This window comes from Vigna unguiculata, chromosome 4 (genome assembly GCF_037176805.1).
Source record: "Vigna unguiculata cultivar grain cowpea cultivar isolate G323 ecotype 2 chromosome 4, ASM3717680v1, whole genome shotgun sequence".
Classification (NCBI taxonomy): Eukaryota; Viridiplantae; Streptophyta; class Magnoliopsida; order Fabales; family Fabaceae; genus Vigna; species Vigna unguiculata.
In genome coordinates, this window is record NC_140795.1 from 19,145,101 (window position 1) to 19,158,015 (window position 12,915).

General features: G+C 35.7%; 1 protein-coding gene across 1 annotated transcript; it reads right to left on the minus strand.

Annotated features, from left to right (window-relative positions):
• Positions 1–8,714: 8,714 nt before the first annotated feature.
• Positions 8,715–9,402, minus strand: LOC146886903 (uncharacterized). Its single transcript, XM_085671928.1, has 2 exons — positions 9,066–9,402; positions 8,715–9,013 (listed from the first exon to the last, which is right to left on the minus strand). The coding sequence occupies exons 1-2, from the start codon at positions 9,400–9,402 to the stop codon at positions 8,715–8,717; spliced, it is 636 nt and encodes a 211-aa protein (XP_085528054.1).
• Positions 9,403–12,915: the final 3,513 nt, after the last annotated feature.

Genomic DNA, 12,915 nt, shown 5'->3' on the forward strand with positions numbered 1-12,915 from the left:
TGTTATATTTGTGTGTATCCTTATTTTTATCTTATTTCTGTGTTAGTAAGGTAAGGATGATAATGTTCTTAATTGATGTATTTTTGCCAACAAAACTAAACTCACACAAAATTCTCATGTGTAATTAAACTCGAAAATTTGAGTCACGTTGGCACTCAATCTTAACTTAATTTTAGTCTAATTTTAACTTGATGGAAATAGTTTTAGTCTATTATTTAGCATTATTTTTATTTAAGATTAATTATATAATATATTATTTCAATCTTAGTCTTGTTTATGTTTATTATTTTTATTCTTCTTATTGAATATATTATATGTTTAAGGAATCCGTAAATTAACCGATAACATAATGAGCTTAATTCAACATTGATGTCATGAGAGCAACTTCAATTCAAGTAGAAAAATATTTATGTATCAAAAATGAATGTAGGATACTTCTAAGTTAATTCTCTCTTAATAAGAATCAAAATAGCATAGATAAAGAGGCAAAATGGAAAAGAAATTTTGGTTTACAATTCATGAAATATGATCTTCAATGTAAAGGGGAAATAAATTGTACAAAGAAAGAAAACATAGAATTGAAGAGGTGAAAATATTATTATTTTTCATTATTACATATATACGAGTACATAATATTATATATATATATATATATATATATATATATATATATATATATAAAGAAGGAAGAGAGAGAAAATACATAAGAGGAATAGCAGAGTTTACGTAACAAAATAATAGAATGCAAAACATAATAAAATATCAAAACAGAAATATATATTGTCACTAGACACGTTCAAAGTCCCCCTCAACTCAAGGTTCAATAATCAAGAACATTGAGTTTGTAACACAAGTGACACAACCAGATTTGAGAAAAGGGTTTAGTGAAAATATCTGTTACTTGATCACTTGTAGGAATGTGAGTGATATTTAATGATCGGTCAAGGAATTTTTCCCGCACATAGAAGATGTTTGGTCTGGGAGTGTAAAACAAGGTTTGACTTAAAATAGTAGTGCTTTGATTACCACAATAGAGGATAAGTGTAGCATAATTCATGTTTAGCTCTTTAAGAAGAGACTACAACCACAAGATTTTTGACCAGTGACAATAAGACTACAATATTTTGACTTTTTGTCTTGACCATGCAACCAAAGTTTGTTTTTTAGACCACCAAGAAACAAGATTATTGCCAAAGAATATACAAGCACCAAAACTGGATCTTTTGTCATCAATATCGGATGGATCACATTTGTTGTGAACAAACCCAAAACCAATCAAAGTAGAAGTGAGTCTTTCATACCATGCTCATGAGGCATGTTTTAATCCATATATAAACCTGTGAAGTTTATAAACCATAGTACAATCTACATATTCAAAGCCAGGAGGTTAAGCCATGTATACATCTTCATGGAGAATTCCATTTATGAAAACATTGTTTACATCAATCTGTTGAATGGACAAGTTGTTAGTAAGAACTAAGGTGAGAAAAACCAAATATTAACCAACTTGACAATTGGAGAAAAGGTCTCAAGATAATCACACCCAAATTTCTGATGAAACCCATTTGCCACTAAATGAGCTTTGTACTTATTAGTTGTGTCATTCATATTTTCTTTAATACGAAAGACCCACTTACAACCTATTGTAGTCCACGCAAGAGGAAGAATAATGAGGGGCCATGCATGATTAGCCATTAAAGCATCATATCCATGTTGCATTGCTTGGCATCAATGAGGAGAAATTAAAGCTTGTTAGATAATGTTTGGTTCTGCAATAATGAGAAGGTAGGAAAACGACGTGGTTTGACAATACTTGACTTTGAATGTGTTTGCAATAGATGAGTAGGTTTATAAGATGAAGAAACACCAAGGACCAGAGGAATTAATTGAGTGGATGGATTATAAATAGTGGAAGAATTGACATATTGAATGAATTAGAAATTGTGGGAGAAATAAACACATCATGAGGTTCATGCTAAGTGATAGGAAACTAAGAATTGGATGAGACTCATCGGAAAGATTAACGATAAGAGATTCTTAATATCATTCATTAAATATAAAAATATTTTAGTTACTTATATATTCAAAATAGTTCATTTTTAACATAAAAAAACAACTGCTGAGATTTTAATTTAGTATGATTGAGTTAAACCTAAACATATTTCCTAAAAAAGAATATTGTAATCAATTAATATGAAATCGGAAAAAAAATAATCTATTGAAATTTCAACTCATTTATTTAAGTTTTTAAAATTAAATATTTAATATTAATTTAATACCTCTATAAATTAATAACATTACTCAAGTAACACATTGCACAACATATTTCGAGGTAACGTAGTTCACAAATTGAATTTTTCACTTTTTTTTTAGTTTTTTCTTTTTTTTGTTTAGTTTTAAGATCTAACTAGTAGGAGACCCGTGCATATGCACGGCTCGTGTTTTTTGTTTTTAAAATTTGGTTATTTTGAAAAAAAAAGATTTTTATATTTTTATGTATAAATAAATTATTAGAAAAAAAATATTTTCAAGACTTCAATAGTTAATTTAATTATATGTACCGATTAGATTGATTTAAGAGATATATTATTGATATAATTCGGTTGAATTAATTATTATTTTATGTTATGTTTTTTTAGTATATTTCATGATGAATTGGTGATAAGGTAGGATTTAATTATATCTGTAATATGTATTTTTATTTTTTTGTAATATATATTGTTATTTAATGTTATGTATATAAATCAATTATTTCAATTTAAATGATTTTAAAGGATTGATTTGGTAATTTGAGTATATGTAATTATTACATCTATTAAGTAAATATAATTTTGATATAATAACGTAAAATTAATTAGTTTGATATATTATATTTAATTTTGGTTATATTTGTAATGTTATTGGTTTACAAGTTTATTAGTTACTGCTAAATTTTAATTTAATGTCATTATTATTAAATTTGATATATAATGTCATTAAGATTTTAATTGTTGATTGAACTTATTACTAGATAATTTAAATTGTATCACAAATGTAATTTTTTGGTTTAAATTAATATCATTAAATTCCAAATAAAATATTAATGGGAATATGAAGAGATGGTGGCAAAAGGAATTATTGTATGTCTTATCTATGTGTATAGACTGATATTCTGGAGCATTTTAATCTAAATGGTTAGGACGTTTGGATTTGGTGGAGACATTTCCTTTAGTTTGCTTAAAAGGAAGTTTGATGACTGTAGGTTTTTTTGTTCAGAAACGAAGAAAGAAAACAGTCTTCCTCATGAGTTACAGAAGGGTCTGACGATCGAATATCTAACTCCAAAGCTTCTAGACTCAACATATGTGGCTTTCTCAACTACTAAGGCTGAATACATTGTTGTTGGCAATTGTTGTGCTTAGATCCTATGGATGAAACAACAATTAGAGGATTATAATATTTATCAAAATCACATACCTCTAAAGTGTGATAATACAAGTGCCATAAACTTAACCAAAAATCCCATAATGGACTATAGAACAAAGCACATAGAAATTAGACATCATTTTTTAAGGGATCACATAAGTAAAGGAAATTGTGTTATAGAATATGTAAACACCAAGCATCAATTAGTTGAAATTTTTACAAAACCTTTAGCTGAAGATGGATTTTATGAACTTAGGAGAGATTTGGAAATACTAGAAATATCTTGAAAGTGCAACAACTTAAAGTTTTCCAAATTTTGGTAAAGCATCGCTCAATAATCGATTATCATTAAGGATAATCGATTATCCATTCTCTGAATAAAGTTCAAATTCTTAAGGATAATCGATTATCAGAGAGAATAATCGATTATCAAGACCCCTATCCAAATTACTAAAATCTGTTCTGTAATGACTGATTATAACTTACAATAATCAATTATCTGCTCATCCAATTCTTTTTAGGATTCAAACCTTGAAATAATAATCGATTATCACCAAGGATAATCAATTATCGCGCAACGTTGGGCAAAAAAATTTCAAAAACTAGTCGTTGTAACGGCTAGATTTGCCTCGATTTCTTCAATATATTCGTTGGCAAACATCTTCCTATAAATTCTCGCCGCCAATTTCAACTATTCACCCAGAAAAATTGACATCTCTCAATTTGCCCCCTTTTGAACCCTAAAGTTTCGCACAGCTCTCTCTCTCACTCTCAAATTTCTGTGTTATTCACAATGGCAAAATCATCCCGCAGAAAAATTCCCACTCGTCGACGTACTACTCCACGTTCAACTCAGCCTTCTCCACGAACTTCTTCCATTGAAGGTTGGATTTTCGATGAAGAAAGGAGAGATGAATTTATCCAAATCTGGAAACCTAAGGCCATCATCTCTCCCAACTACATTAGTACTCGCAGGTTCACAACTGCAGGTTTTGAATTTCCCTCTCTTTTCAATTTCCAAGGCATCAAGCATTTTGTAGAAATACAGGGATCATACTATCTTGATCTTATGAGAGTATTCTACTACAATCTCAAAATCAGAGATGAAGTTGTTTACACAAAGGTCAAAGGTGTTAGCATCATCATTGATAATTATATTTGGGAAAATGTGGCAAAATTTCCCATAAATGATGATGTTGAGTCTATCCTAAATGGGATTAATGGCTTTAATCAAATTTTGACTTATTAATCCTTCTTATGCAACCTTGCACAGGATGTTGGAAGACAATTATCAGCAATGGGTCTCAAAATGGATGAAAGACTCATCCCCTATTTAATTGTCTGGATTATGTGTCCTAGAGGAACAAATCATGCCATATGCTTAGAGGCTGATTGATCAAGGTCATACCCAACCAAATAAAACATGTAAATGTAGTACTCAATAGTTCAACCAAGGTCGTCTCTCGGTGACCAAACCTTTCATTGAAAGATATTTTCAGATGCAATTCAACACAAAGGGGGGGTGGCAGATTCCAGAATTATGATAATAAATTAAATAGTTTTGTAAATGTTAATAAAGTAAATTAAAAACAGTATTGACTTCCTTGAATTTGAATGCAATTTCACTCATAATGGGTCACGTAATTAGGGTTCTAGTCATACCCAATCCACTCGTTCAAACCTACTAAGCGAGGATTGAAAGCGTGTTTCGATACGCAATTAAGAAATACAAACGTCTATTCATCTATGGCAGCCAACCTAATTCATTAAGCATGAACGAAATCAACCAAGAACACATTACCCAGTCTGTAATTAAGAGGCAAAACACAAATACAAAATAGAACCTCAAAGCTTAATTGTATGTCCTTCAAGTAGTCATTACACTAAGTCAGAAAGCGGTGGAATTTGAATTACAAAGCAAAGGTAAAGAAAAATACATCACCAATATGAAGAAAACAGATTGAAATAGTGTGCAAAATGCTCAAAAACACTCCAAAACGTGTGGAAAATGCGTGAAAACGAAAACCCCCAAATGGGTGTTCTCTCAAAAAAGTAAAAATTGAGAATGAGGGAGAAAAAGAGAGGGATTGTCACTCTAAGGAAACCCTCCAAAAATGTGGTCACATTACCATAGGAACTTATAATTACAAATCGCCAATCTACCACTCAGAATTACAACAATGCCACTATAGGTTCAAAATGGTGGACAAGTGACGTGGACAAGCTGATTGGCATGGTGCTCACATGGCAATGATATGGAAACTCTCTCTTCATCTTAAGATTATTGTCCAAGCTCAAAAATTTGCTCCACAAAATACCTAAAAATAATTGGTAACAAAAAATAGACCAATTAATGTCAAATTACTCAAAATTCGAAATAATGGCCCATTGAAGCCCAATTGAGGAAAATGCTCTAGCAAGAGACAATTAAGCACTAAACAAGCATCAAGATGGGTACAAAAAGGGGAATGGGATAAGGGAAAATAATGACTCATCATTGATCTTCTTATAATGTATGGGATTTTAAATCGTGTGCCCATCAAATGGTCAAGCTTAACCCTTGATACTATGCTAAAAGCAAAAAGGTATCCACAATATCCTCTACCATATTCTCTCCTAATCTTAAGGATTTATGAATACAAAGGAGTCGACACAATTGGGGAGCTTTGTAAAAGTACAATTCGTGCACATGAAATTACTGACAACTCTCTCAAGTAGTTAAAACTTATTCCTCTTGGTGATGTATATGTCCATAGAGATGATAAGCCAAATTATGAAGCTGAAAATGAAGAACTCCTCCTTCTGATCTTATAGCCTCTACTTCACAAAATGTTGGATCTTCTAGTGGTGCTGGATCATTTTTTCTTAGAAGACAACATATTGAGCATGAATAAAAGGCTAGAAGAATTATTTCTTCTTTCTAACTCGCGTCACGAAGAAGTTTTTGGACTAATTAGGGGGATAGATACTAGAATTTCAAATCTAGAAAATAGGTTTGATGAGGAATTCACTCATGCAAAAGAAGATGATGACATGAGTGCAAAATTTTAGGGGGAGGATTTCTATTTCTTATTTTATGATTTACCACTATTTGTACTTTCCCTTTTAAATATAATTATGAATGATTAAGCACATCTTTTTCTTCTTGTGGTATGATGATTATCTGATATAATGGGAGTTTTAGCCTTTTCTCTAATGATAAAAAAAGGGGAGAAAAGTTTAAAGAAAACATTAACTTATTTTAACCATTCTCTTTGTAAGACTCTCAACTATAGGAATCATCATAAAAAGGGGGAGATTGTAAAATAAGTTAATTGCTTTTGTAAAGTATTTTTAATTAACTTAGAATCAGCAACATAAACTTCATCTCTTTGGGTTCCCTCATTTTTGGAAAATCCGTAGTGATAATCGATTATGTTCAAATTTTGTTTTCATAAAACCTACTGGAATAATCAAATATCATAAGTGATAATCGATTATCCTTTGTAGTTAGAACATGTTTGTTCAGTTTTTAACCTAATTTTTTGAAATCACTATTTAAAGAACTGCAATTCTACTTCGAAATTACCTTTTTGAGAGCCAAAGTCTTAGTGTTGTGTTTGCAAAGAAGTTCTCTAGGTGTTCTTAATAGTGCTTTCAAAAGCCTAGTGTGAGTAGAGCGATAACTTTTCCTAAAAGGGTTTCAAAGAGATTGAGTGTTGTTGTTGTTGCTAGGAAAGCTAGGTCAAGGTCTCTGTGTGATTCAAAGAAAGTTACTTTCATCTCTTGTGTCTTCAAGATAGGTGTTTTCTTTTCCCTATTATCTTGATTATCTGATTGTAATCTGTTATTATTAGTGATTGAGTTAATCTCTCTGTATAAAGTGATTAACAACTGGACGTAGGATCTTTTGAGCTGAACCAGTATAAATACTTGTGTCCAATTCAGCCTCTCTTGGTTTTTGTCCAAACACTAACCATTCTGCTGCACATTTTCTATAGGGTGCAAAGAGTAGGGTTGCCTAGCGCTTGTAGTAAACAATAGAGACGTGTGTTGTGAATTTGGAGGGTGCAAAAAGAAAAATAGTAAACCCAAAAATTTGAAAACAAAGCAAGAGTAATGGAACTAACATGTAGTGGTGCACGAAAAAAGGAAGGGGAACGCATGACAAAGATACAGAAAGGAGAGTGTGAGAAAGGAGAAAAGTATGAAAGAAAAATTCTTCAAAACTAGAGTTTCTTTCCTTCGAAGCCAGCGTGGTAAATTTTATCAAAATTAAAAAAATGAAAACATGTGATACATAAAGCCACCTCAGCTTTATCAAACTTTGTTTGTCAATTAATCAATTCTGTATAAAAAACTAATGAGAACCAAGGAAGTTGTACCAACACACGTAATATATTAAGTCGAGGAAAACTATTCATGGACCACCCCATGCATCAAGAAAAAGAAACGCAACCTCCAATAATAAACCACCACAGAAACGCATGCACTGCACCCTCAAACAAATGAGTTTTAGGAACGTAAAGAAAAGTCAAAACCATAAAATGAAGAACCCTTCTATCCTTTGATAACACCCACTTGTCTTTACTCAAAGCCCCTCACTTGATCCATGAACGTAAGAAAACTCCGAACTAACCACTTCCAAAAGAAAACAATCCTAGAACCAATCGTGAAAAGTACTACACTATCCATCCACTACACACGCTATAACTCACACGAATTGGAACCCAAATGGTAGCACCCATACCACATATCCAACCCAAGACCCACAACATAAAAAGTCCCGCAACCACCTGCACCAACATGGAACAACCACGATTTCCTCGCACTCATTGTGAAACTACCACGAACCAGGCTCCAAGTTTAGAGAAATGATACAAGGGTTGCGCCTATTTGCTTGCGCTGAAAACTTCAAAAAACCCAACTATAGCACCAGGAAAAGAAGAGAAGACCTTCTATGTGTTAAAGGGAGACTAACCCCAAAATGAAACGCATGGCTGCACCGTAAAAAAGAAAGAACCCTGAAACTATCCACTTCTAATGCAGGCCATGGGTTCCTCAGATTAAAGAAGCATGTGGTGTGTAACGTCCCATTTAATTAATAAGCGTAATTTAAAGAAATGTCACGCACAAATAGTATAGCAGCGCAGTCCTGGGGTATTAAACACAACCCCTACAAGATCCTAGGCACACCACGATGCCAAAGCAAACTCATGGGCCATAGCCCAGAAAGAAAACCCATCAAGATACAGATCTAGTCCAAGAGAACTATGCAGCAGAACCTCCATCACCCTGATTATTTCGGGGAGTTCTCGCCTCTGCTCACATCAACAATCCTCATGTCTGGGTTTGGACCCAGATGGTCCACCAATCCTCTGTGGTTCCTGTGGCTGCTGAGGGCGCTGGCCTTCTACTTCATGTTTCATCTTCTCCATCGCTCTGGTCTTCTCTACCAAAGCGGCAAAGTCCTTGATGGATAAGGGAGCCACCATCAAGCGAATATCACCGCGGACACCATTCTCAAACTTGCGGCATCTCCATTCCTTGTCGAGCTGTAGAGTGTAGAAGCGTTTGAGGTGTTTGAACTTCTCAGCATACTTAGTCACCGATTTCCCTTCCTGAGTAACTAGAGGAATTCCACCTCTTTGGCATACCTCACGCTGCTGTTGGGAAAATACTCTGAGAGGAACTTCCCCCTGAAAGCCTCCCATGTGACGACTCCTCCCTCTCCTCTATGATGGACTTCATGCAAATCCACCAATGCTTCGCCTCACCGGTTAGCATGTATACAACAAATGATAATCGGTTCTCTATCGGGCACATCTTCGCATCGAAGATCCTCTCTATATCCTTCAGCCACTGGTCTACTGCATCTGGGCTGACTCTACCGTCAAATTTCACCAGATGATGCTTCAGAAAATCTTCTAGGCTCCACTCCCTAACTATCGGTTGTGGCTCGGGACCAAAAACAGGTGCAACTGTCCTGTTCTCTTCCAGCTGTCGGAGGGCTTCCATTTGTTACCAATGAGCATCCTCAGTAGCGACCCTAGCAGCCCCCATCTGCTGCATCACTAGCTGTTGTTGCTCGAGTGACGCTATCTGTTGCTGTGTCATAGTAGCTACCATCGCCTCTATTGCCCTACGATATCGGGTATGTCACCATTAGAGGATTGTGGAGTCTTACGAGAAGGTGCCATTGTTCATTGGCACACAGAAAATCACTTCGTTAGGCTTGATAAGACAAGAAATTTAACTGGAACACTCAGAAAGACATAGAGAAAGCTAAGCAGACCTAAGGAATGACCGCTCCGATACCATAAATGTAACGTCCCATTTAATTAATAAGCGTAATTTAAAGAAACTCACGCACAAATAGTATAGCAGCGCAGTCCTGGGCTATTAAACACAACCCCTACAAGATACTAGGAACACCACGATGCCAAAGCAAACTAGTTACAACATCCAACCGACAACCCCATCAAGATACAGATCTAGTCCAAGCGGACTATGCAGCGGAACCTTCATCACCCTGATTATTTCGGGGAGTTCTCACCTCTGCTCACATCAACAAGTTGATGATCATTGTAAAAGAAAATACCACACCACAGAACATACAACACCAATAGTAGGGTAAGCTAGAGTAGAAATCAATTATCATGCAATCACATACTATCACCCAATTCAAGCAGTATTTATAAATCACCCCACATGTTATGACTTTATCAAGCAATACACTAGACCCTGACTCGACTCATCTGGATATATATAATCTGGTCGGATTCAGCGGATGCTTGCACTTGTGGTTGATACCTCTGCTCACCCCGAGCTGTGTTACAAGTGTTACGATGAATCAATACCTCACGCATAAGGTTAGCCCTTAATGAGTTTTAGGCCTCCTGTTACTCTCACCACAAGAGTCAGTCCCTTTATAACCAATCCCTTTCAGGTTCCAGATCAATCCATACCAATTCATCATACTCCATCCATGAATATACCATTCCAACTCATCTCGTTACCATTCCACTTTAATACCAACCTCTTCATTAAGATCACATGCTAAGTTCATGTCAAACCCATTATTCACAATTCATGAATCACATCACTCATGCATATTTATTTGTCTCATGCATTTAACAAAATAGTCAAATCCAAGCAAGCATTAACAATTCAAGATTCAAGGAAACAATCACACATCACACTACCTCGCTCGGCTCCTCGCTCAGGCTGAAGGGTCTCGCTCAGGCGCGAGGCTCTGGCTCAGGCAAGAGGCTCTAGCTTAGGCGAGCCTCCTTCGCCTAGGAGAGGGCTCGAAAAGGGGAACAGTAGCCTCACACGGGATCTCGCTTAGGCGAGACCCCTCTCGCTTGGGCGAGATGCTCGCTCGCTCAACAGCAACGTGAGTCACCTGAGCGACCACTCGCGTGAAGCAGCTTGGGCGAGCCTCTATTGATCTCGCCTAGGCGACACATGCTCGCTTGGGCGAGGAAACCAGTGCTCACCACTGTTCTCTCGTGCATAAACACTCAACAGGTGACAAATGGCTGAATACTACCATACACAATTTTGCATCAACACACCAAGCATATTAAAATGATGAAACAGTAGCACAATCAGCATAACACAAAAGAAAGGGCGAACCCTAACCTCCCGTACCTGGAAAACAAGTTAGCGGAACACTCCGACATGCACACAGTGAGCACGATTGTCCTAAGGATGGCCAAAGAGTTGGAATAAATGGTAAAACAGAAAAAAGGAACGAGTTACTACCAAACCCTAACGGTAAAAATGGAAATAAGCCCAAAAAAGGGGAATCATGAGCTGAGGAATGACATACGTGGAGCAGAAACCTAACTTGAGCTAGCTGGAAGAAGGTTGACAGCTAACACTAGCAAAGAGTTGAGACTACTCAAAGGAGGCAAGGTGGAACGTGTTTTCTGAAAAGTGAATGAAAGAATGGAATTAGGGTAGATTAGGGTTTGAATCCCTATTAGGCCAGCCCTTAGGCCCATTACATTAGGGCAACCCTTTTAATTTAGGGCAGAAAAGGAAAAAGGAATTTAGCGGGCCTTACATGGTGTAGGTTATTAAGGAGAATAGAAGTTGCACTACCCAACCCACCCCAAATAGAGAGCATCCCATAAAACCTGGACACCCATATGCGGCCACAGAACGACATTTGGAAGCCCCACCTACACCAACTTCGGACAATCCACTGATTCGTGCATCGCTCGAAGCATACTAAGAAAATGGTGGTACTCAACCTCAAGGATATGGTCACAATTCAGCAACAAAACAACAACATGAACAATACTCATACACTTATGCACACCCTTCAAAGTCTCATTCATTAAATACAAAAGATAAAAGAATCAACATAAAGACAAGGTCAAGCTTCTCTACCTTGATTGGTTCTTCCAACCTGTGTTTCTCTTGCAGCCTCTTCCTTCCCTCCCCCGGGTTATCTCTGTTTTAAATCTCCCATTTTCTCTCCTCTCCCAAAAACCCTAACCTTAACCAATAAATATTTCTTCCATTTTGTGTTATTTGACATTTGGTTAAGATTCAAAAAATTTAAACCCATTTGTTTTTCCTATTATCATGTGACAGCAATGAGAGTGAGAGAAAAAAAATAGTGATACAATGATCCTCATCATTTAACCCTTTTCTTACCCCATGACGTGGCTTTATGATTTTAAGTTGAAAAATGATATAGTAACAACCAAAAAGTGACAACTTCTCTCACAACTTGACCTTGCAAGGTTTTTTTAATTTTTTTTTTACACAATTTCCACATTGACCATGTTTGTCAAAGACAGCGCGCGAGAAAGGGAGGTTGATTCGTGACAGAAGTGGGTAAAGAGTAAGGAGAGAGAATAGTGGAGCTCGTGAGAGAAGTGGAGAGCAATTTCTTCTTTCTCCATCCCTCAGGTTTGTTCTTCCTCCACCCTCCAAGTTTTTTCTTCCTCCATCCTCCAAGTTTGTTTTTCCTCCCTCCCCCAAGTTTCTTTTCGACGGGGTTGGTGATTTCTCTGTTGGTGGTGCACAAAAAATATTTTGTTTACCCACTGCAACAAAGTCCTGGTATTTCGTGTTGTTTGTGGAAATGAGGCCTTTTTGTTTCGCTTTTTGGAGAATATTTGATAAAGTTTGGATTTTTTTTGTTATAGTGTTGTTGAACAGCGGAAGAGGAAGGTCTATTGTTGAAAAGAATCACTCTGAATCAGAATCTAAAGGATTGGTCTTTTTCGTTGTGTTGTGGCTCTACATTGGTGAAGAGGTAAGCAAAGCCATTGTTGAACCCAACCCATTATGGGAAGTGGGGTAAGGTGTAACACCCCAAATTTGGGATGTCACGGAACATTATAAAATTTTTGCATTTAGTGGAAAAAAGAATTAACATTGAAAATGTACTAATAAAAACTTTTAACTTAATTTAAATTACATAGTTCAAACCGTCACTTTATCAAAAACATCAAATAACATTTGCGATCAAAAGAAAATTACATAATTTTTAGTATCTGATTTCAA